Source organism: Aspergillus fijiensis (genome assembly GCF_003184825.1).
Source record: "Aspergillus fijiensis CBS 313.89 unplaced genomic scaffold BO72scaffold_94, whole genome shotgun sequence".
Taxonomy (NCBI): Eukaryota; Fungi; Ascomycota; class Eurotiomycetes; order Eurotiales; family Aspergillaceae; genus Aspergillus; species Aspergillus fijiensis.
In genome coordinates, this window is record NW_024469070.1 from 43133 (window position 1) to 66313 (window position 23181).

The 23181-nt window shown below is 52.5% G+C and overlaps 9 protein-coding genes across 9 annotated transcripts; 2 read left to right on the plus strand and 7 right to left on the minus strand.

Moving 5' to 3' along the window:
* Positions 1–159: 159 nt before the first annotated feature.
* Positions 160–1965, minus strand: BO72DRAFT_453510 (putative disulfide isomerase). Its single transcript, XM_040946001.1, has 3 exons — positions 1676–1965; positions 1600–1607; positions 160–1510 (listed from the first exon to the last, which is right to left on the minus strand). The coding sequence occupies exons 1-3, from the start codon at positions 1826–1828 to the stop codon at positions 280–282; spliced, it is 1392 nt and encodes a 463-aa protein (XP_040795630.1). The 5' UTR covers positions 1829–1965; the 3' UTR covers positions 160–279.
* A 208-nt stretch (positions 1966–2173) lies between these two features.
* Positions 2174–4000, plus strand: BO72DRAFT_453511 (F-box protein). The gene has a single exon (XM_040946002.1). It carries the CDS (start codon positions 2385–2387, stop codon positions 3921–3923), a length of 1539 nt encoding a protein of 512 aa, XP_040795631.1. The 5' UTR covers positions 2174–2384; the 3' UTR covers positions 3924–4000.
* A 40-nt stretch (positions 4001–4040) lies between these two features.
* BO72DRAFT_532577 (DnaJ domain protein) lies at positions 4041–7083 on the minus strand (the record flags this gene model as incomplete). The annotated part of the gene is made up of 3 exons (XM_040950441.1): positions 6488–7083; positions 5070–6287; positions 4041–5006 (listed from the first exon to the last, which is right to left on the minus strand). The coding sequence occupies exons 1-3, from the start codon at positions 6650–6652 to the stop codon at positions 4041–4043; spliced, it is 2349 nt and encodes a 782-aa protein (XP_040795632.1). The 5' UTR covers positions 6653–7083.
* A 101-nt stretch (positions 7084–7184) lies between these two features.
* Positions 7185–8823, minus strand: BO72DRAFT_453512 (F1F0 ATP synthase subunit gamma). The gene is made up of 5 exons (XM_040946003.1): positions 8703–8823; positions 7966–8540; positions 7797–7909; positions 7686–7741; positions 7185–7637 (listed from the first exon to the last, which is right to left on the minus strand). Exons 1-5 carry the CDS (start codon positions 8756–8758, stop codon positions 7544–7546), a joined length of 894 nt encoding a protein of 297 aa, XP_040795633.1. The 5' UTR covers positions 8759–8823; the 3' UTR covers positions 7185–7543.
* Positions 8824–9375: 552 nt separating this feature from the next.
* BO72DRAFT_453514 (DNA topoisomerase 1) lies at positions 9376–13421 on the plus strand. Its single transcript, XM_040946004.1, has 6 exons — positions 9376–9927; positions 10133–10317; positions 10403–12001; positions 12054–12293; positions 12354–12803; positions 12868–13421. The coding sequence occupies exons 1-6, from the start codon at positions 9873–9875 to the stop codon at positions 13000–13002; spliced, it is 2664 nt and encodes an 887-aa protein (XP_040795634.1). The 5' UTR covers positions 9376–9872; the 3' UTR covers positions 13003–13421.
* Positions 13422–14306: 885 nt separating this feature from the next.
* BO72DRAFT_312068 (NAD-dependent epimerase/dehydratase family protein) lies at positions 14307–15903 on the minus strand. Its single transcript, XM_040940513.1, has 3 exons — positions 15727–15903; positions 15477–15638; positions 14307–15402 (listed from the first exon to the last, which is right to left on the minus strand). Exons 1-3 carry the CDS (start codon positions 15776–15778, stop codon positions 14492–14494), a joined length of 1125 nt encoding a protein of 374 aa, XP_040795635.1. The 5' UTR covers positions 15779–15903; the 3' UTR covers positions 14307–14491.
* Positions 15904–16427, minus strand: BO72DRAFT_312067 (uncharacterized protein). The gene is made up of 2 exons (XM_040940512.1): positions 16321–16427; positions 15904–16262 (listed from the first exon to the last, which is right to left on the minus strand). Exons 1-2 carry the CDS (start codon positions 16354–16356, stop codon positions 16029–16031), a joined length of 270 nt encoding a protein of 89 aa, XP_040795636.1. The 5' UTR covers positions 16357–16427; the 3' UTR covers positions 15904–16028.
* A 2822-nt stretch (positions 16428–19249) lies between these two features.
* BO72DRAFT_312107 (uncharacterized protein) lies at positions 19250–21222 on the minus strand. The gene is made up of 3 exons (XM_040940515.1): positions 20568–21222; positions 20381–20486; positions 19250–20314 (listed from the first exon to the last, which is right to left on the minus strand). Exons 1-3 carry the CDS (start codon positions 20930–20932, stop codon positions 19280–19282), a joined length of 1506 nt encoding a protein of 501 aa, XP_040795637.1. The 5' UTR covers positions 20933–21222; the 3' UTR covers positions 19250–19279.
* On the minus strand, positions 21223–23048 carry BO72DRAFT_312093 (uncharacterized protein). Its single transcript, XM_040940514.1, has 4 exons — positions 22870–23048; positions 22688–22788; positions 22480–22607; positions 21223–22422 (listed from the first exon to the last, which is right to left on the minus strand). The coding sequence occupies exons 1-4, from the start codon at positions 22970–22972 to the stop codon at positions 21513–21515; spliced, it is 1242 nt and encodes a 413-aa protein (XP_040795638.1). The 5' UTR covers positions 22973–23048; the 3' UTR covers positions 21223–21512.
* Positions 23049–23181: the final 133 nt, after the last annotated feature.

A 23181-nucleotide genomic window follows, 5' to 3' on the forward strand; every position in this document is an offset into this window, starting at 1 on the left:
AATGATGCAGTATGGGGGGAAGAGGAGGCGACGGACATGTGTAATGACTATACTATCTATTGTAAACTTTGTGTTGATTGCTGTTTGATTTATCTCTTCGACTGGAATATATTCTAATTTACTTCTTGTGAGGACTTCTTATTGAGGTGTGAATTTTTCGACTCGTTTCTCATACGCTTGCGATAACTTGTAAAACATGTTTCCTACCTAATTGAAAACACCATTGGTAACGCTACTGAGGTGAATACACACATACATTGAGGATATCCCTGATTAATCTCACAACTCGTCATGTTCGGCGACCACGGGCTTCTCTTCTTCCTGGGCCTCCTCCACCACGATGACACCCTCGGGCAACTTCTGCTTGGACCCCTCCCCAAGCCGGATGGCATCCACCCACGCGTCGACGCGCTCGACGCTGTAATCAGCCTCGGCGGGATCGTAGTTTCTCCACCACCCCCTCCGACCGTTGACGGCCACAATCTCCAGGTCCTGTTCGGACAGCTCCAGCGCCGCGCGCAGGGACTTAACCGCGCTGTTGGTGGCCGGGACACCGTACAGAGGGAACAGCTTACTCTTGTGCAGCGCGTGCTTGTGCGCCACCTCGGACAAACTGGCCAGAGCGACTTGCGCCGCCGCCGCCGCCGAGCTCTCCTTCTCGTCCGGTTGTTGTGGCTCTTGTTCCTCAGGAAGAAGGGCCAACACACAAGTGCCGGACTTGGGCGCCAGGCAAGCGGCGGCAAGGGCCTCCGGGGTCATCAGGAGTTCAACCTGAGGCGCGGGAACAGGAGCCGCAGGGGCCGCCGACGACTCCTGTGCCATTGTGGCTTCGTCGTCGGGCTGGGCCTCCTCTTCTTGTTGTTTCTTCTGCGCCTCCTTCTTCTTCTTGGGAGCCGAGACGGGCGCAGGATCGGTGTTCGGCGCCGCGACCTGGCTCAGGAACTCGACGAGCGGCGCCTTCTTCAGCTCCCCGTCGTAGACCATGGCATCCTGCTCGCTGCCACCCGCCGGCACCAGCACGAGCGTGGGGAACGCCGTGACCCCGAATCGCTCCACGGCCGCCGTCTCCTTGCTCCGCACCTGGGCGACCTGGATCGCGCCCAGGAAGTCAATGGCCAGCGCGCGGATCAACGCGCTGGTGGTGCCCTTTTCCGTGAAGAGGATCGCTTTGGGGGTTGCCGCACCCGAGGTCGAAGCGAGCCAGCTATCGAGATCCTTGTCGGTCAGCCGGCGCACGTGGTTCGGGATGCGGTCGACGACGGCCTCGACGATGGCCTTGGCGGTGCGCGCCCCCTGGTAGTCCTCCACGCGCGGCTTGCCGGGCTTCTTGCCGGGGGTCACGATCTTTAGCGTCGGGAAGCCGCGCACCCCCATCTGGCCGCAGATGGGCTTGTTGGCGTCCTCGTCGCAGTTAATGGCGGCCACCTTGGCCAGGCCGTCGAGGTTCTTGGCCGCTTTCTCGTAGGCCGGCTTGAGGTTTTGGCAGTGGCCGCACCAGGGGGCGTAGAACCTGGAGGGTTGAGGGGGTTTAGAAAGGCGAATTGTGGTGGTGGTGGTGGTGGGTTGGGAGGGGAAGTATGAAGAGGAGGATTGGCTTACTCTACAATCTGTGAGGGTGGGAGATGTGTTAGTTTCGGGATTAATCTGGGAAGTGAGGTTCACGATGGAAGCTTACTGATGTGTGGTTCGAGTGGGCAATGAGTTGGTCGTAGTTCTTGGACGTCACCTGCAGCACAGGGGATTTCTTGGTGTAGAGTCCATCGGCTTGGACGGGCAAAGCCGCCAGCAGCGACGCGGCGAGGAAGACAGCTGAGCTGGGCGGGAGCATTGTGAGGATGTGCGGTTGTCTTGACTACCAGACTAGATGAATGATACAAGTTCAGCAGTCTAGGAGATGTACTGCATTTTCTAGACGACAGTCAACGTGGGGAAGGAGAAGGAAGATAGAAGCAAGGTGTCCTGAAGCTCTTGGCATGTGACATTGACTTGGATTAATTGGTTGATTTTCCATGTATGTATACACAGGGAGTGTCTTCCCACCGCCTCTGAATCTGGGAAGGGTTGACGGGCAGAACTGTCAGATAGATTGCTTGATAGAGCAGGCGGTGAGCTGGACACTACTGTCATCCCGCATTCATTCTGGCGAGTCTCTGGATCTCCGAAGTAAACACCACCCAAACAACCACCAACAAACAATTTGCCCTGCAGGCTCAAATGCACTTTTCCCCGCTCTTGCACCCTTGCATGACGCTTCCATGGCTAGGCTAAATGTCGTCGACCTTATTTGAGCATAGCTCAATCATTGTCTCATTACCATAATCTTCACATCTCCGTGTTTCCATGATCACACGACATCTCGTAACCCCGCAAGTGCCAGTCAAACCATGTCTGCAGATATGGAGTACGAGGGCACCACGACAACTCTGACAGCTCTACCCCGCGAGATCTTCTGGATGGTCTTCAATCAGCTTACGCCTAGAGACATCATCACTTGTCGTCGGGTCTGCAAACTATGGAATCAGGCTTTCAGTAGTCCTCTGTACCTCATCCCGCTGCTGAGACAGCTCTTCCCTCGAGCTCGAGAGGTGCGGGAGCTCGACCACGAGACGGACACGGACGATTCGCCGCCCGCAGCCGCAGAGGACGATCATTGGCGCAAACTCTTCGACGGGATTGCTTCTCGATACGACCACTTGCGTCGCGGCCAACCCCAATCCGTACAGAAGTATAGATTATGTGACGACTTTGGCGTCACGGGCGAGCGGGAGTGGTTCCCAGTCCAGCCGTGGGAGACCCACGCCAGCCAACTCGTACAGCGCGTGGACTGCCTATTCTCCGAGTCCTTCTGGTCCTACGAGGAAGGCGTGGTGGTGTATCCGAGTGCGGACCATGCCTGCTTGGTGCTCATGGACCTGGACACGAGCCGTCGGTTCATGGTGCCCTTCATCATCACCGGCAAAGTCATCCGGCGCCTCCGCCTGCAGAAGCGGGTGCTGGTGGTGGAATGGGCCGAGCCCAAGGCCTTCCACTGGCTCAACGACAGCGACGGCGTGCATCGGCATTTCGCCTCCTCGTTCGACGTGACCCAGTCGCCATCGACCGGCACCTGGAGCATCACCTTCCGCAACGAGTGGAAGATCATGTTCCTCGGCCATCCGCTAAGTGAGAGAGACCGGTTCTACTCGACCCACAGCAAGACGCACTATGCGATCTACATCTGGCAGCCGAACCGCAGCCTGTACACGGCCGACGACGATGCCCCGATCGAGTCGCTCTCGGTCTGGGACATCTCCGCCCCGTCGTCGTACCGGCCCTCCCTGGATCCTACGGGTCGGCTGCGCGAGGAGGCCGAGGACCAAGGGCCCCCGATCGTCTCTCGGTTCGGCTTCAGAGAGCTGGGCTTCTATTCTGTGCGCCAACGAGGCCTCCCCGGGGTGCAGTGTCTGAATATCACGGACGATGATCATTCGATAGAAATAATCGAAAGTCGATGTCCAGAGCCGCAGGTACGAAGGGGCCCAGCGGACTGGACCACTGAGGTGCGGGTGACTACAATCCCCTTGGTCGGAGATGGCCCTGCTTGGAGACGAGCGGTGGATGTCTCCCTGCCCCCTTACCGCGGCAACTGTAGCTTGCAGACGGGTCCCCTTAGGTCCTCTCCATGGAATGAGCCATCCTATGCTATTGTCTCGGAAGCGTACGACGAGAAAGCCCAAGTGGGGTATTGTCTATATATGTCGTCGATCCGGTGGCCGTTCGACATGCGGATGCTTCTGAGCATTCAAACCCCTACTTCGCACACCAGACTCATGCAGGATGAGGCATTTGAGCTCACTGGCCGAGGCAAGATCTACGGAAACGAGAGGTACATTGTTGGTGAGAATGGGAATCGTGAGCTGGTCGTATTCAGATTTGATAGATAGATTGATCGATTAAGAGTTCGCGTCGAAGAAAAACCTGGTCCATATCAAGAATTACATGCCAAATCCCTCTCTCTCTTCGTCATTTCAGCTCCATCAAATGTTCACCACGGTAAGATTTCATTCCAGGCTACCAGACACCTGACCACGACTCCAAGTAGCCGGCGCCGTAAACTTGCACGCCACGCACGCCTCCAGCCCGCAACCGGGGCAGGTGAGTGTAAAAATCGGCTCCCACTGCCCGCAGACCTTGCACTCCGCCTGCCCATAGGCTTTGTCCCAGTAACCCAGATGCAGGCATTCACCCTCGTCGTTGCAGCCACGCGTCGCCGCATCCCGGAACGTACGCCGCACGCCTTCCATCCACCCGCAGAAGGTCTCCAAGATGATCCCGCGGCATTCGACGACCATGTCGTCCGGGGTGTAGCGGCCGTCGCTTCGGTTAAGCTTGGACTCGAAGTAGGGGAGCAGCGGCGTGAGGTAGGCGCTGAGGCCGTGTGGGGGTGCTGCGATGATGTTGGCGGGCCGGGTTAGGGAGTCGGTCGACATGGCCGGGTCCTCGTTTGCGGTCACGAAGTCGGAATCGGATTGCTGTGCGGCGGCTGGGTGCTCGGCTTTTGTATCGTAGAAGTGGTAGGTTTCGGAGTGGAAGCTGATTTCGGAGGGAATGTTGATGTAGCCATTGGCGGTGTTTGAGGTCTTTGGTGTGGGTTGGGTGTGATCGTGATCGTGATCGTGATCGTGATCGTTGTGGTTGATGTATGGGCTGTGGTTGTAGTTGTGGACTGTCGAGTCGTCTTCAAGGTCTTCTCCTTCGTGACCGCCGATTGCATCTCCCTCGGAGTTGTCCTCTTCTTCGTCTGTGTCTTCATCGTCATAGTTGTCGTCGTTGTCGGTGGTGCTGCGTTTGGAGAATTTGTTTGGCAAGCTCATGCCCCAGGGCATCTGCCCAGGATAGCGGAACCAGTCCTCTTCATCGTCTGCGATACCCTCGACCCTTCCACACATGCATACTTCTTTCCGCTTCGGGCCAATATCCTCTTTGCAGAACATCTCGTGGAAGACTTCGGCCCCGGGGGTTCCATACTAATTCAAACTTAGTATGGTCCTTAAGACTTGCTAAAACCAGGAGAAGCCGGCTAGACTCACACATTCTTCGTTCTCCTTCCAGCCAGCGTCTTTGTGTCCTTGCGCACGGCCTGGCTGTCCATCCAGATCCACCTTGTCCTCGCATTCTCCCAGATCATTGTCCGCTTTACTAGCCTGTGAGTTCTTGTCATCCACAAAGACCAACAGATCGGCCGACTTATGGTGGTCTTCAGGGACGAGCTCAGTGGCAGACTTGGTGCTTCCTTTGCTGGCCACAGTGGGCATCTCTGTGTGGCCATTGGCGTCGTCTTCGAGATCAATCAGGTTACCCATGGAGGTGCTTTTCTCCTGCCCATCGGATTTACCCTCTGATAGGAGGTCAGCACTGTCCTCTTCGTCGGACTGCTCCTCCTCCTCCTCCTCCTCCTCCTCCCCCTCTTCATACTCACCTTCCTCTCCCTCATACTCCTCGTCACACTCCTCCTCGAAATCCTTCTCAGACTCCTCTTTATTCTCCTCCTGCTGCCGTCCCCAAGAATACTTCATAGACTTCCAGCCCGCATCCGGATCCAACAGACTAGCCATCCACCTGGCGCGCCTCTCTTCCTGAGCCTGATCCTTAGCCTGCTTCTCCTCCGACCAATAAGCCGTCTTATCCGAATACCCAATCCAAGTTTCCTCCTCCTCTTCCTCCTCGTTCACCTCTTCCTCCACCCCCTTCACCCCCTCACCAGCATTTCCCCTCCTCCTTGCCTGCTTCTTCTTCTTATCCTTCTTCCTCGTCACCACACACCCACTTTCATCATAATACCCCATCGGCTCCTCCGACGAAGAAGACCAAGAACTCAACTCATCATCCACCACCCGACCCGGGTCATACCCCTCGCATTCCCCATCTTGCTCCTCCTGAAACAACCCCGCGGCGGCAGCAGCAGCAGCAGCAGCCTCCGCCTCTCGAGTCTCCCGCTCCCGCTCCCGCTCCAGCTGCTCGCTATACTCCCGGTCCCGACGCATCTGCTCCATGATCTCAATGGACTCCGGCGCCGTGGGATCCATGTGCACGCTGTGGCGGTAAGAGGCCTCGTATCGGCTTTGGTTATATGGGTCATCGGCACGATACTGCTGCTGCTGGTGGTGGTGGTGACGGTGGTAGCCGCGACGAAAGAAGGCCCCCGCGTCTGCGGTGTATTTCAGGTTGCGACAGCGGTGTTCATCGAGGGCGGCATCGTGGATGGCGCGGTGGTTGGGGTCGCGGAGGGTTTCGACGGCGTAGAGGATCTGTTTACGTATTGGTGAGTTTAGCTTCCGATAATGGCTTTTATGAGGGGTGAAAGAGAGGAAGGCAAGGGTAATCTGATATACAGAAGAGGGGAGGGGGAAAGACGAGTAAAGTAAAAGCGTGTTTTGTCTGGGTTTGGGTGTGGGTGTGGGTATATCTGCGTATCTGCGTAAACCAAGCCAGCTGCACCTGCACTCACCTTCTGGAAAGTCTCGGCATCTCCTCCCTCGGTCTTGTCCGGGTGATACCTCAGAGCGAGGCGCTTGTAGGCGCTGTTGATCTCTTTGAGGTCGGCGTGCGGCTTGATGTTGAGGGTTGCGTAGCAGTCGATGAAGGTGGACGAGGAAAAGGTTGGGGTCGTCATATTGCCCGTTGGGTGTGTCGGCGGTGGTGGTTGGCGGGCTGCATGCGTTCTTGTCTGGTGTGATGGTTTTTTGGGGTTCGGTTTGGGGATTCGAGAGGTGCAGGTGGGTGAGGTTGGTGGGCTTGTGGTGGAGGAGCGGGATTGGGAAAAGGATTTGGAAGATGAAATGAGGTAACGTCGGCGTGGGTAGGCTTGAAGTGAAGGAGGCAGTGGAACTGGGAGATGTCGAGGTGCTGGGGATGGAGGGGTGTGTGTTTGAGAAGGTTGTTGTGATTTGTGTCTCAGAAGTGTTTGCGTTTGTTTTGATGTAGACTACCTCGATGGATCAATTGGGTGGGTGATCGAGACTGCAGTGGGTGACAGGTGGTCAATCGAGGATTGGTAGAGGAGGGAGAAAGGCAGGCAGACTGCTTTTATAAGGTAGAGTGTCCTAGGAGTAATAGGAGTGAATCGGAGGTCTTGAGTGTACTCATAGAGGGCATAGCTATCTGAAGGTCAATAAGACTGAGAACACATTCACACTTGCGAACTGCGACAGTTGGACAGAGGATGCCTATGAACAGTTATCTCGATTGTGAATCGATACCATATTGAATATTCAGTACAGATGCAGCGTGCAGTGTGTATGTCGACGAGATAATAGATACTCGAAGTGAATTCACAGCTTCAGTATTATACTCTCCCTGATAGCATCAATACAATGACAGCATCGCATAATTTCAAAGCATCATATTCTGGATGAAATGGTTGATTCACTTCATTCATCTCACACAAAAATACCCTGGACAAAGAAAAGATAGGATAGATTTTACAGGCTGGAAAGCATCTAGGTATTTATGAGCAAGTCTACACACATGGTGACTCCTCCCCACAAAAGCTTCGGAAAAGCTTTTACATGTCCGCACTGGCGGTGGCACCAGTGATAATCTCGACCAGCTCGTTGGTAATGGCGGCTTGACGCTGACGGTTGTACAGAATCTGGAACCTGCAATGCATTAGCGTCGTTCCCACGACGAGGGACCGCAGAACTTACTTGTTGATCATCTCACCAGCGTTCTTGGAAGCGTTCTCCATGGCATTGCGACGGGCCTTGTATCTGATTAGCATTGATTCATGGCGTGATAGTTCAACAGAAGCGACTCACAGAGATCTCGCAGGCGTGACCCTCGGCAAGAGCCCAGAACAAGCTGTTGGCAAGAGCGTACTCGCGGAGGTTGGTGAGAGTCTCCTCATCAGTCTCGTAGGCAGAGAGGTTGGCTGTAAAGATCATTCAGCATGTAGCTCACTTGAGTGCAGAAACGGCTCAAACTCACGGGACTGAGTGATGGCCTCCTCGGAGAAAGCCTCAACGGTGGCGGGCTCGTAGCTCTGAGCGTTCAGGAACTTGTTGTAGACGATCTTAACGCTGGCGTAGTCCTCGGGGAGCAGAGAGATCTGGTCGGCGATGGCCTGAGCATCGGCGAAGGTGGGGACGTCCTTGCAGACGTTGGCGAAGCTCAGGACGATGGCGTTGGGGTTGGTACGGGACAGCTGAGCCTTGGCCTTCTCACCGAGGACGACAATGTCGGCGTTGGGAGTCTGCTGGAGCATACGGCGAGTGGCCTTGCTGAGACCGGAGTGGATACCACCGCAGAGACCCTTGTCGGAGCTGGCGATGACGAACAGAGTCTTCTTGTCCTCGAGGGGCTTGGTCTCAGCCTGCTCGAAAACGGTGTTGGAGGTCTGACCGTAGCTGCGGGACTCCTCCATGGCCTTCTGGGCGCGGGTAAGACGGGTAGAGGCGATGACCTTCATGGTGTTGGTGATCTTCTCGATGTTCTTGATGGACTTGAGACGGCCCTCGATTTCACGCAGAGTCGCGAAGTTGGCGGCGTTGGGAGGAGCAGTGCTTCCGGATAAATCAGCCATTGAACCATCTCATCAACTCAAGCTCTCCCATTGTTCCAGGTCGATTGATATTGGCGAGCCATTGGCAAGCCAATGCACAATGGGCAACGGGCTGTGAGTGTGGGTGTGGGTTGTGTGGATGGCCCGGACTGAGGGAACTTACCGGGAGACCGCAATACTACCAGCGCGAACGGCCGGACGAACAGCACGGGAGAACATCTTGAATGTGGAAGAAACCGTACGGTCGGATCTAAGACCAACGATATAGCAAGTTGTGGAGGGGGGAGGGGTGGGGAGGGGAGGAGGTCAGAGAATCCTCTTTTGGGGCTGGCGGATGAGAAGTCGGTGGTTGAACTTGGGACTCCTGTTTCTGTTCTTCCGACAGCCGGCCAGCACGGGATTCCAGTTCACGCTAGTCCAGATTGGGAAGATGCTGATAGTGTGGTGAGTGTGATGATTCGGGTGGCAGGAGGGACCTACAATGCAAGTGCCGGCAACATCATCAACATCACAAACACTACAAACAGTCATGTGACTTCGCCACTCCGATTCACCCACTGTACGGAGTACCCAGGCAATAATAAAGATCCCTCAGGCATCCACAGCTCTCTCCGGCGCAAATGAAATGGAATCGTCATCCAGTTCTCCAACTGAGTGGGGGTTGGATTCCTCAGGCCAGTGGTTTTCTGGCCGCTTCTCGCGCTGGGAGTGGCTGGACGGTCCGGAGAAACGTGAAAGTCAAACTTGGAAACCATGAGGTGAGCCTTAGTTAAGTCCTTGCAAGTTGACTCTGTGAGTCTATAGTTAGTTAGTTAGTACTGTAGGTAATCGATCGCCTCAGGCCCCAAACCCGGGACGGCCTCGTTTTCCATTCCATTCCAGGTTCTCGCCTCGCTCTCGTCTCTTCTTCTCTCTCTCTCTCTCTCTCTTCTCTCTTTCTTCCCTCAGTCTTTTTTCCCTCTTGTCATCTCTCCTGGCTCTTTCTTCCCCTTCTTTTCAGCTTCCCCATTCTCCATTGATTGTTTCCCTCCCCTGCCTTTCATCCGATTTTCTCTCCCTCTTCTCTTCTCTTCTCTTCTCAATCTTCCTCTTGGCTCCTCTCTTGTCCTTAGCGTCCATCGTCCATGTATCTTCCTCCTCTGTGACGCTTCGTCCTCTGGTAGCTCTCTCATTGGCCAGGCTTTCATTGATCGCATCCCTCCGTCAAGCGCCTCTTCCATTCGCCAAATTCAGCGGTTCAATAATCTCACATCCTTCGAGTTCCGCTTCCCGGATTGCCTCGTACCGGGCCTCTGGCTCTCAGCGCTTCTATCATCCCCGTCGCCTTGCAAACATGAGCTCCTCGGACGATGACACCCCACTCGTCCAGGCCAATGGTCGCCATACGGGTGAGTTTCATCAATTTAGCATACATGCTTTCGCGTGCTGTTCTCGCTCCCTGTTCTACTCAGTCTTTAATTCTCCCTTCCTATTGAGTGACATTCGCCTCAATGCGCCTACCCACCCCTCACCTCAACATCATTACTTCTTCACGTCTACCCTCCATTGATCACTCCAGTATATCCACTAACTTGACATGGAATGGTGCGACAGAGACAAACGGTCATGTTGACCCTGGAGTGTCAATTCGGTTCGGTCCGGTGAAATTCGAAAATGATGTTGAGATGGCGGATGCGGATGCTCAAGCCGGCGCCGCTTCGAAGAGGAAGTCGCGCAACAGTGTTGGTCAAATCAAGTCATATGCTGAGCCGGAAAGCAGCGAGGAGGATCAACCTTTGGTACGCCACACCTACCTCCGCCACTCCCAGTGTTCCATGTTCAACGTCGGTTACGAATCTAGTCAATCGGCTGACTTTTCGATAGAGCAAGCGTCGTCGCACGTCTGTTAAGCACGAGGACCCTGAGACGGATGATGATGTGCCTCTCGCGCTCAACGGTCGCAAACTCCCGAAGGCTTCCGAAACCGCCATCGGCGATGAATCAGACTCGGATGTCCCCATCGAGAGGAAGCTCGCTGCCGAGAAAAAACGGATCCAAGTGAAAGGCGAGAAAGAAGCCAAGTCCAGCCGCAGCACGGCTACTCCGAAGACCACCAAGGCAACAGCGGCTAAGAAGCAAACCAATGGCGTGAAGAAGGAGCCCGAGGACGCGAAGCCCAGTATCGTGAAAAAGACAGCCAAACACGCCAGAGCTCCAGAGAAGACTGCTGTCACTACCGTCAAGCGCGGAGCTGCGGCCGGCAAGGCTACTCCTACGAAAGCCTCTACCGCAAAGGCGACCCCCAAAGCAACCCCCGTGAAAAAGGAAGAAAGCGAGGAAGTTGAGGACGCCGACGAGGAGGAGGAGTATAAGTGGTGGGAGGATCCGACCAAGGGCGACGGCACGATCAAGTGGACTACGCTCGAACACAATGGCGTGGTCTTCCCTCCTCCTTATGAACCTCTTCCTAAAAATGTTAAGTTGAAATATGACGGCATCCCCGTCAATCTTCATCCTGACGCGGAAGAGGTCGCCGGTTTCTTTGGCAGCATGCTGAACTCGACTCACCACGTTGAAAACCCCACTTTCCAGAAGAATTTCTTCATGGATTTCCGGGACATTCTCAAGAAGACCGGGGGCGCAACCGACTCCAAAGGCAACAAGGTTGATATCAAAGAGTTCTCCAAGTGTGACTTTCAACCCATTTTCGCATACTATGACATGAAGCGCCTCGAGAAGAAGAACTTGCCTCCTGCCGAGAAGAAGCGCTTAAAAGCCGAGAAAGATGAACAAGAAGCTCCTTACATGTACTGCATGTGGGACGGTCGCAAGCAGAAAGTCGGCAACTTCCGAGTCGAACCGCCGGCCTTGTTCCGTGGTCGTGGTGAACATCCCAAGACCGGCCGTGTCAAGGCTCGAGTTCTGCCGGAGCAGATCACAATCAACATCGGGAAAAACGCCCCTGTTCCTCCACCACCCGAAGGCCACAGTTGGAAGGAGGTGAAGAACGACCAAGAAGGCACATGGCTTGCCATGTGGCAAGAGAACATCAACGGAAATTACAAGTACGTCATGCTTGCTGCCAATTCCGATGTCAAGGGCCAGAGTGATTATAAGAAGTTCGAAAAGGCTCGTGAATTGAAGCACCATATCGCCCGAATTCGCAAGGATTACCAGAAGAACCTCAAGCATGCATTAATGGTCGAGCGCCAGAAGGCCACTGCCGTCTACCTCATCGATCAGTTTGCCCTTCGTGCAGGTAATGAGAAGGGTGAAGACGAGGCTGAAACCGTGGGTTGTTGTTCTCTCAAGTATGAGAATGTCACTCTCAAGCCTCCGAACAAGGTTGTCTTCGATTTCCTGGGTAAGGATAGTATACGGTTCTATGATGAAGTCGAAGTCGATGCGCAGGTTTTCAAGAACCTCAAAATCTTCAAGAAGGCGCCCAAGAAGGAGGGCGACGAGATTTTCGATCGATTGACGGTATGTTGCACTGCTCCTAGCTCACACGATCATCGCGATCTGACTTCATTAGACCTCTGCACTCAACAAGCACTTGTCTGCTTACATGCAAGGCTTGACTGCGAAAGTGTTCCGTACCTACAACGCCTCCCACACCATGTCTACGTTGCTCAAGGAGATGAAAGCGACGGGTAACATTGCGGAGAAGGTGAAGGCCTACAACGATGCCAACCGCAAGGTCGCTATTCTCTGTAACCACAAGCGGACTGTCGCTGCGTCCCATGCCAACCAAATGGAGAAGATGAGCGAACGCGTAAGCAAACTCTGCAGACACCTCATCTGAATTGCAGCTAATGTGTTTCGGGCAAATCAGATCAAGGGTCTTCGCTATCAGCGTTGGCGCTTCAAGCAGCAGATGCTCAACCTTGAGCCCACGCTGAAGAAGAAGAAAGGCGCCAAGTTCTTCGAGATGGACGAGGATATGGACATGGAATGGGTCAAGGAACACCAGGCTTTCCTGCTTGAAGAACAACGGCAAAAGATCCAGAAGAAGTTCGAGAAGGACAACGAGAAGCTCGTTGCTGATGGAGAGAAAGAAATGAAGGCAAGCGAGCTGAATTCTCGTCTTGAGGTCGTTAAGGACATGGAGAAGAGGTTCAACAAGGAGAACAAGACTGGCAAGGTGGAAGCCGAAGGCAAGGCTCCCACTGTTGAGAAGCTCGAGACCGCCATCAAGAAGCTCGAGCAGCGTATTGAGACGATGGAGCTCCAAGCTCAAGACAAAGAGGACAACAAGGAGGTTGCCCTGGGTACTTCGAAGATTGTGAGTTTTTTTCCCATTTCCCTCTCTGCCAGTTGATCCGTCCTTCATACTTATCTATGTCTAGAACTATATCGACCCCCGTCTTACCGTCGTCTTCAGTAAGAAGTTCGACGTCCCCATCGAGAAGTTCTTCTCCAAGGCCCTCCGCGAGAAGTTCGAATGGGCCATCAAATCCGTTGACGAGACCTGGGAATTTTGATTTAGTTGTTTCTTGTGTTATATCGCGCTCGAAACTTGGATACATACTTCTTATGGTTAAAGACTTCCTTCATGCTGCCTTAACTACCTATACTTTTATCTTTTTCTCTCTCCTTCCCTGACCTCTCCTGTTTTACCTCTCAACACGCGTGAATTATTGGCAAACAATGCATGCCGTGCCCCCAATACATCCTTTGATTGCATTTCTTGGAGCCTCGCGTCTTGTTATTTTGTCTGCCTCTGATTTCATCTATCTATTCTTTCTATGGAGAACCTTGGAAGGGAAGACTTCATATTGCACGAGAAAAGCAAAAAAAAGAAGGGAGCGAATGGAAACAAGCGCTATAAAGGAGCGTGCAGATGGAGGAAGACAAATACAGTGACAAGAACATAAGATTCATATAAACATTTTTTATGTGGCACGATTAGTATAGGAACAATATCCTTGTTAAGTATACGTCAGATGGCTTTGTGTATCTTTTCTTGTCGCATGTCAGCTTGGGATATCCCAATGACGATCCCTGGGATCGATGTACAGACCACGTGATGAGTATTTTCGAATTGCCCGGGTTCTAATTCTGTGCACAGTCTAGTAGCAGCGTTGATGGACGGAAGGAATGTGTTTTTTCCGGTATGGTGGTCTTTCTCTCATCTTGATATCTGCCTGCCGCCCCCCCAAATGATTTCGATAAAACTACATAACTTATACTGAGAAGGAAACGAGAAGTTGAGATTTACATGCTCAACGCAATGATCACACATGGATTAGAGCCACGCCTGCGTGCGACGTGCCGACCTGGCCTTTCTATCCGAGAAGATAAATATCATTTTTGACGCGCAAAAAAACATCATTGAGTCCTGTTCATGCCTCATTGATGCGAAGGAGTATGGAGAGATCACAAGAGATAAATGAAGAAATACAACTCCTGAAGGTGGGAGGGAAATGGGGGCTGAAATCCATGGCCAAGATGGAGTGCAGCAAAGAAGTAAAATACAGAAAACGACTGTAGAATCACGAGGTATCAACATTCTCAAAACAGGCTCAGCCTATCGAGATGCAGCGCGGCAGAAGAAAAACTAGCTGTGTAGATGCAGGTCATGATCAGAACATGGGGACTCGTGAAACTCCAAACACCAATTGACAAGAAAGTCAAGAATATAGTAGTACATACCAATCGCTCGATAACAGGAACCCAGAGTGTCCCAAGCATGGGATAATAATATTACAAAGCACAAGATCCGTGATTTCCGTGTTGTACAGTGTCCGTACCGGAAGCGAAGGGAATTCAATGGGTGAACAAAGTCTAGGTGCTTTTATCAAATTGGCGGGTCGAGTCAGGTTGATCTGACCTGGTGCAAGGCCGTAGTGATTCACGGCCGGGGTATCAGAGCACACGCAATGGGTTCGTCCGAATCGGTCGCGATGACACTTGCGCGTATCATGTTTAGAAAGTGGTGGTCAGTAAAGAGATTCGCGTCGACCCATATGTTTAAGGCCACCAGCCCATTCGTTTGTAGCTTTCAACCATGGCCCGAACAGCATCAGCATCGAAGCGCTCACGAGTAGGCTTCCAGCCTGTGGTCTTTTCAAACAATGTGCCATCGATGGACATGTCCTGGTCCCTGAGAACATCCCGCTCCAAGAACGGGCTGATCGGTCCTGGCCTATGAATTTTCTTCTCTTCAAGCAGGTCGGCCCAGCCCTGCAGGCACTCCTCGTTCATATCATCCACAACATCGTCCAGGTTCATCTTAGCGAATTGAGATGCCAAAGAACCGAGGAACTCGACCTTCATGCCGAACACCTCCGACAGAGCATCTGCTATGTGCTCTTGGCGAGTGTCACCATGGTCGACCACGTTGAAAGCAATGGGGGCCGACCCATCCGTCGGAGCGCTTGCCCTCCATTCTGCTGCTTTCCAGAGCGCACCTGCTGCATCTTTGATGTAGATTGTGTTGATCTTCAGGTCCTTTGTGTACAGAAGTTCCAAGTTCTTCTGCAATTCCAAGTGAACTCGCGCAAGGCAGATACCCATTGCAAAATAACCGGAATCATACTCGCCATAGACGTGTGGCAACCGAAGCAAGCAGTAGTGAAGGTTGGGGATCTTCTGCAGCTCCTCACTGGCCTTCATCTTCCACTTAGCGAGCTTGTGCCAGGGCTGCAACTTGTCGTCCTCCTTGCGCGGACTCGAGCCACCTTTGTAAACGTGTGCAGTCGAGCACTCGACGAAAGAGCGGATGCCTCGACGGGCGACTTCGCGACCGAGGGCAACGGTGAGGGCATAGCTGCGGACCTCGTAAACATCATCAGGCTGCGAGTGTCGGGTTTCTCCACCACAGTTTATCACATAGTCGAACTGCTCGCCGTTGGCACGGTCAAAGATCCGGGGAAAGTGCTCTAGCAAATACGCGGAGTGTCAGTAGGCTATGACATGCGCGCAAAAGCAAGTCGGATCGAGTTTGTCGACTCACGTTCTCGACTGGCATCAGCTTGGACAAACTTGTCTTTCGAGCAAGCTTCTTGAAACTCAGGGGCCAACCAGGCAAGCTGAGGGAGGACTTTGTCGACCAGTCGGACTTCCGAGGCCAGGTTGTTTTCGTGGATATGCAGGGCAAGATGGCGACCAATGAACCCTACAAACGCAATGGCATGTAAGTCGGATTGTACAACACCCAGCTGATTTCTGCACGATCAAGAGGAACCATCATGAGGCATGCATACCAAGACCACCCACGATCAGAACGGCGGGCTTTTTTGCCTGATCATCCGCCATGACGAGGAATGTGACAAGAAGCGAGCTTAGTGATAGGAGTTGAGACAGAAGAGAAGCTTCAGCTTTGTTCAGATAGTGAACTAGCTCGTGTTAAGTGGCAGTTTGTTGACAGGCACACCCCGCACCCGAGCGCGTACCAGTCAATGGAAGAATGCGGGGAGGAAAAGGGGGCGGAAGAGACGCAGGGAGGGAAAAAGCTGAAGGAGGAGGAGGGGGGGGAGGAATGCTGTCACGGAAGATGCAGCAGAGGTTAATAGTTCAATATATGATTAAGAAGGAAATTAATGTCAGTAATTGGAGGATGAGAGAGTGAGGAGGGGAGGAGGGGAGGAGAGAAGGAAGAAAAGGAGGAGATCGAAGAGGAGAAAGATGAAGGAGGGAGGAAGAGGAGAGAAAGAGAAGGCGGACGGGGAGGGGGGGAGAAGAGAAAGCAGCCATCCATCCATCCACTCATCCATCTTCTCTTTTGGGAGGGACCAACGAACTATGAGAATAATATTAATCCTGTTGATAATAATAATCATGATGAACTAACGACCTGCCTGTTTGTTCTTGTTGCTTCTCCCTTCCCAAGTCATCCATCCATCCCTCTATCAATTAACCAACGCTTTCAGATTTGCTCTTGATTTTATCTCAACATCGGAGTACTCTCGTGGTTTCTGATGTGATCATCATGTATACTCATCGTTTTGCGCGTCAACAAAGTCTTGGTGACTAATTGAGCCACTTACTAACTAGTAGACTCAGTCCGCCGACTATGCGGAGCTTTGCCTGACCAGGGATTCTATCTGTATACACCCACCCCATCCTCAGTTCCTCAATGTCCCCAAGCTGAGACATACGAACGGACCACCATACTGGAGAACGCGGTAGACAACATAATTCCAAACCAACCCCCTTCCCAAATCTTCACCCTATGTCGCGCACAGCCTGTGAGAGATAGAGAGACAGAGAGGCATCATGTCACTCCAATGCTGATCACGATGCCCTTTTTCTCCAGACTGTTCTCCATCTCCCTCTGGTGTAACTCCCACCCATGCGAATGATGTGGCCCGGTGATGCGACTGGAAACAACCATTCTACTCCTCTATTGTATTGACTGTCCCTCCCAACAAAAAATTGGTGCTACCAAGCAAGATTATCTTCCTACCTAGGCCTTTCTCTAGGTACTGTACTGCAGGTCTGCAAACCACCACCACCAGCAGCGCCGCCGCCGCCGCCGCCGTCGCTGCCACCAATAACAAACTGCAGATTCGCATGGAACAAGAGGGGGAGCACATCATCATTCCAAACCGCTTCTTTTACCGAATGAACGCCGCTAGCGCTGCGTCTAGAAATTTCGCCGGCGCAGTGGATACCACACGCCCCCGGCGAGGGCTTCCCACTCGCTCCTTTGCCCTCGTACAGGAAAGTGGGCGAATTTTAAGCGTCCCTCGAGCATTTCGGAGAGGTCCCCAAACCAAGGAAAGGCAAATGGATTCATCAATCCGTCCCCTGCCAAGCACGCGGTGTGGGACGTTGTCCGTTCGTCAGGGACACCGTCCGATCATAGTCCCGCCTTTAAGTGGGTTTCTGAACCCATTTATTGCCTCCCCATTCCCTGAAAGGGAAGGGGTGGGATGTCGAGTACGTATCCGTTGCAAAACAAAAGGAAATGAAAAAGAAAAGAAAATCAATTGTCAAAGCAAACATGAAGATGATGTTGAATTGTCAATCCCGCTTTGCCACCACAACACGCTCAAATTCCTCCCCTCAAAAGGAAAGTCTCAGACGAAGAAAAAGACAAGATGACCCAAGCATCCCAGATTAAATGCTTAACGCAGGGTAAACAATAAAAGGCGGCGATGGGCGCGCAAACCGCCAATTGTGAAACTGGGAGAGACTGAGATGATCAACCGTAGGGAACAATAGCATCGATGATCTGCGTCTCATAAAATGATGCTACGAGTCAAGGCTGCTTGCTGGTGGGTAGCCACTACTAATTGCTCGTGATTCCTCCTGGATTACTAATTTGCGATATCGCAAGTTTGACGCCGGAGAAGTGCCTGCATACTGCATAGGGCGTCGGCAATTCGCTTCAATCGCGTCTGCGACTCAGCCTAGATCTTCCCTGGACGTTTCCCCTCCTCTGCTTTGCATTCCTATCTACACACGTCAATACTGATCCAATCGGATAGACGAGGTAGACAAACAAACCTCAACGAGCCCACGTCCTTGTAAACAGAGCCACAAGCAACGGATCGAAGAGAACAAAAGGACGAAAAGGGGCGTAAAAAAGCAATTCAGGTACTATTGAACGCTTATCCGCGGCGGCAACTTTGGAACCATCACTATTGATATCAACCTCGGTGATGCTTCACTTCGACCCGCCCCCCCCCTCTCTCTCCTCCTATTCATCCATACTAGTACTCCATGAAGTAGTGACTCCGTTTCTCATTTTCTTCACTAATCAACCCACACTTCATTCGGGCATTTAGACTGGCCGGAACGGGGCCCATCAACCCAGTAGCACGGGATCAGACCGCTTGGACAACACGATTAACCAACACTGGGAATGGGATACCTATATGTATATTTTGGAATTGAATTCCGAGCCATTGGGCGAATCGAGGCTCCAAAATCCTCCTAGTCTCGGTGTGCTGGAGAAAAGAAGACTATGGGGTAATAGTGTCTATGAGTATCACAAAATCTCGGCAATTGTTCGGGATTCTCCCCTCCCTTCAGAGGAAACAAAGATAAATTAAACCTCGGTGTCAAAACTCCCCAAACAAACTTCCTTTTTCCCGGGGGGTCCCACGTTAGGAGGGAATAAGACTGAATGGCGCATCATTTTTTGACTTTCAGTCCCAGTCCCAAGGACCGTGGGTGATCGTCATCCCATGGTTTGTGCAGGGGCTTCAACAAAAGCTCCCCCTCCGGAGCCCCCCCGGCCATTTTTTGTCTTTTGCAAGCAACCTTTTTAGACTTTTTAGAGGCTTCGACAATTTAGACTACTACTAGATACGATAAAGTAAGGCGCATCACTTCTGCGGTACGAAGGCTCGTGCGAAAATTCAATGAGGTTCGATTTTGTTCGGCTCCCCCAAGGACGTGGCAGTCTAGATACACTGAGTACGGACTACGAAGTAGCTCGGCTAATTCTTAGTATCTGGAATCAGTATCCTCTGGCTCTGATGTCCGACAAAATGAATGACGTGCAAGATGTTCGGAGGTGATAACCAATTTCTTCTTCAGAATTTCTATGCAACCTTCCCGGGGGAAAGCCAAGTATTCCTCCAAACGAAAAAAAACAAAAACAAAAACAATATTCTACCGGCCACCACCAACCATTCCCAAGAGAAATCACCATGGAGCAGCAGGGGGGGGATAGAGGGGGGTTGCGGTCAAGTAGGTACTGTACTGAGCCAACAGGATAACGTAGCAGTGCACCACCGTACGTAAATATTGGTCAGACCAAACATATCACATTAGCTGTTTGCCTTGGAAAGCCCAAGATCCAAATCAGTGGTCCCTGGGGTCCGCGAGCAGCATATCCTCCTCCACGACGTGCAGCAGTACCCGGATCTTGAAGGCCGACGTCAGCGATCCCGATTCCAGAAGTTGGGTCCGACCCTCCATGGACTTCTGCAGCTCCTGCTGCACCATCGCCCAGTCCTGGTCGTGGTGCTGGCGGACGCGGATCTCGAAGTCGGTCCAGTCGAACTTCACCGAGGCGGCCACCACGACGGGCTTCATGGTGGTCGGGGAGTGGCCGCTCACGTCGTGGCTCAGCTGGCGGGACGGGCTCCAGTTGTCCAGACGGCATTCCTGTCGCAGGCAGCGCATGAACTCCTCCGCCGAGCGGAAGTCGCGGTAGGGGACCCAGACCGAGCCCATGCCCGGTTGGGAGGTCGCGGTAACGAGGAAATAGACGGGATCCTCTGGATCGTCCGGATTGGCTTCGACGCCTGGAGTAACAGTGGTGATGGTGAAGGTGTCGTCAGCAACAGGTTCGTCCAGGTTCATCATCACTTCCGGTGACTCCTGTCTGATGAGCGAGTGCTTTTTGCTCTTGGACTTTCTCTTCTTGCGGCTTGCTGGTGGCTCCATCTTGATCGGAGAGTAGTCCGGCTTCTCGATGTCGAAGCTGTTGGCAGGGGGAGTAGGCTCTATCTTGACGGGACGGGAGCGCTCCTGCTTCGTCTTCGCAGGGTCACTCCACTTGGTCTGCCAGTCCACCATCATCGGATCGCTATCGGAGTCAATATCGCATTCTTGGGAAGTCATGATCGACTTGAAAGGGCGAATCCGCGTGGTTAAAGAACGTCTCACTTGACGGGCCATGGAAGGTGTGTGCTCTTGAACATCATCCGTGTCATCAACGGCGGAGTCTGTTTCTCTGTATTCTTCGTCTGAAAAACTCTTAGACTTGCGTTTGGGCTTGCGTTCGACTTGCACGGCGACATGCGGCGCTGGCGTCATCACACGCTTGCTAGAAGAGGTCATATGTGATGCCATATTCGTACTGGTATCGAGGGGCGTGAACCCGGTATTATCCTAGTGACGCGGTCAACGTTAGCATACATCTAGGATTATTGAAAAGAAGCTTTGGCAGGTACATACATTCGATGAGAGGGAAGGTCTCACTTTCGAAGGTTCCTTGTCAGTGCGTGGTTTCAGAGCACTTTTGGCCTTGCGTTCGATGAGAATCATGATAGTTCGGATGATCCTGTAAGTGTTAGCTTGATTAGATGGCCATGAATGTGGGACTTAGTGACAGTGAATGCCACGGGGAAGGGTGGCAACTTACTCCTCCCTTCTATCGGGATATATGCAAAGAGCGTTCGGATCGTTGAATGAGTCTTCCATCAAGTACTTACGACGGTTGTCTTCAGTACCCCAGTACGTTCTTCCGACGCTGTCCACAAAAATCTCAGCGCAGGTTCGTCGGGTGGCCTCCGAGTTCAGTAACTCGCCCCATTCGAAGCCGCGAAAGTGGACGTGGTCTCGAAGACTCTCAAGAAACTTGCGTTGATGCGCTGATTTCAGGTCAAGAAATTTGGTAAAATCCCGGTCTATATTTCCTGGTTTCAGCGCGCCTTGATCAAGTCCAGCCTTCATCACGTTATAGGTCACGTCCGAAGACGTGCTGGACGTGATTGACCGTCGTGCCATGATGAGATAAGCTTCTTGATTCAGTCAAGATAATCAGTGAAGGACGAAGGTTGGTTTGGAGTTAAAGGCTTTCTTGTCAGCTAGCCTTATGAAACAGGTCCGGTAGCAGGTGCGTTGAAGGTTTGAGGAAAACTGGGGAGTGGGTGTTCTGTGTTGCTTGGTGTGAACAAGTAGAAAATTCAGAGAGGGAAGCTTGGTGATGATTGCAGTGAAGGACGGTCAGAAATTCGTGTTTCTTGTCATCGCCGCGGCGATGGTTTGGAAAATATTCCGTCTGCACTTGTGACGAGAGCTTGTGTTTTGCAAGTCAGTCTTGATCTGGAATGAACATGACGATGCTTCCTTACTCCATCGCCGGCTGGTGAAACAAAAAGGAAAGATAGATATCGCTATATCTTCAGGGACATAGAGTTCGCAAGAGTGACAAACAGAACAGAAGAAATTGGAAGTCATCAATTCATTAAAGATGGGGTGTCACGATATGAAACAATTGCTGACACGCATTAACAACAGAATTGGGGAAAAGGTATCTCTAAAGACAAACAACGTTTGCTGAGCTAGGTATACATGGAAGATATCCTCATTCCGCTCCCAAGTAGCGCAGTGAGTTCCTAAGTTCTTTGATAGCCGTATTGACATCATCAAATGTCAGTGCCGATACCGCCCAGCGAGCGTGCTTCTGTGCAAGCGCAATAGCTTGATCGTCAACTGGCTGCGCATTCGTTGGACCAGAACGTGAAGCAACAGGTGCTGGCGCTCGAGGCGTGGGGGTCGGGAAATTCTGGTGCGCTGGGCGGGTAACTACAGGGACCGTGCCTGATGTAGATTGCACGAAAGGTGGAGGCACTGCGGTACTAGGTGACGATTTGCTGTAAAAGTAGCTGGCGTCATGAGAGCGCACGGATGGAGTTGCGGGTCCCATGTTGGATGGTGGGGGGAAGGAATGGAATGAGTCGGAAGGCGCAGGAGCACGATTCCCGTCTATTTTCCCAGGGGTGTCCGGGAGATCAGGTACGGGGCCCGATGAAGATGCAAATGTCTCTGGTGCAGAGGGTAGCTCCAGTCCTTGTTCTGTATCGTCCTCCACTTTGACTCCGGAAGGTGATCCAGTCCGCTGATAGACAGAGGCACTGTCTCTAGTTGTGTTTGGTGTATCTGGTAAGACAAGCGGTGCTTGCGACGCGTCTTCAGAGTCATCCTGGACGTCCTCTACGGACGGCTGCCTCGGCTGGATGGGCAGGGATCCGACAATGGCCTGCACTTCCGGATCGTCTGGTCTAGGCTCTAGGTCGGCCACTGCGTCTTCCTCCTCCTCAGCAGCAACGGGGTTTGACGCATTCGGATCTTCTCCAGCTTTGATTGCTTTAATGATTCTGACAGCGTGATACTTGGCGAACTTGATCTTCGCAGCGATTTCGGCATCCGGAGGGTTCCAAATCTGGCATAATTCTAGAAAAGTGGCAGCCGCCTGAAATGTATCTGCTGTTTGTCTATGGCTACGGTTAGCTGTCATCCTATCTGAACTTGTTGCGTAGGGCGGAACGAACTTCGTCACTTTGTTGGCCTTCATCGTCGCCTCCGCACGCCCAAGGACCTCCAGAGCAAATTGCTCTACATATGCATTAGCTGCGACAGCATCCGTCACAGCGTCATTGTCGGGGTTTTCGTTCTTGAACTTTGAGGCGAGAGTGAGGGCAATGTCAGCATCCAGCTTCTGCACACAAGGGGTTAGGCTAGCAATTGCGCCTGACTTACCTCCTCCAGCTTGTCCACCAGCTCCGTCGTATACAGCTTAACCTCATCATCAGAGGTGTGCAGTCCTCTCTCAATGATTTGATTCACAATCCAAAAGTTGCCTACGAAGTGGAAAAGAACCCATGATTAGCTTCAGATCACATTCAGGCAGCACTGACTTTAGGCGCACAAATGACACTTACACCAGTAGGCCACAACGGGCTTTGCGCGTTCAAGCTGAGCTGCCCTGAGGGCAAATCGCCCAATCTCCGCGGATTTCAAGCTCGCGGGGATATTGCTGGCCATTAGGTCGGTATGGCGAAGTTGATTCTGGGGCACTGATGTTGTTTGTTGTTTGGAGGGGTTAAAGATAACGTGATGCAGGCGGGGATGACGTTCCGGAGCGGGAACTGCACCGAACGTTAGACTAACCGCCTCGGCACAGCTACGGTCTCCTGCTTTGCTGCTTGGCGACCTACCACAAGCGGAATCATATATCATCCACCTCGATATTA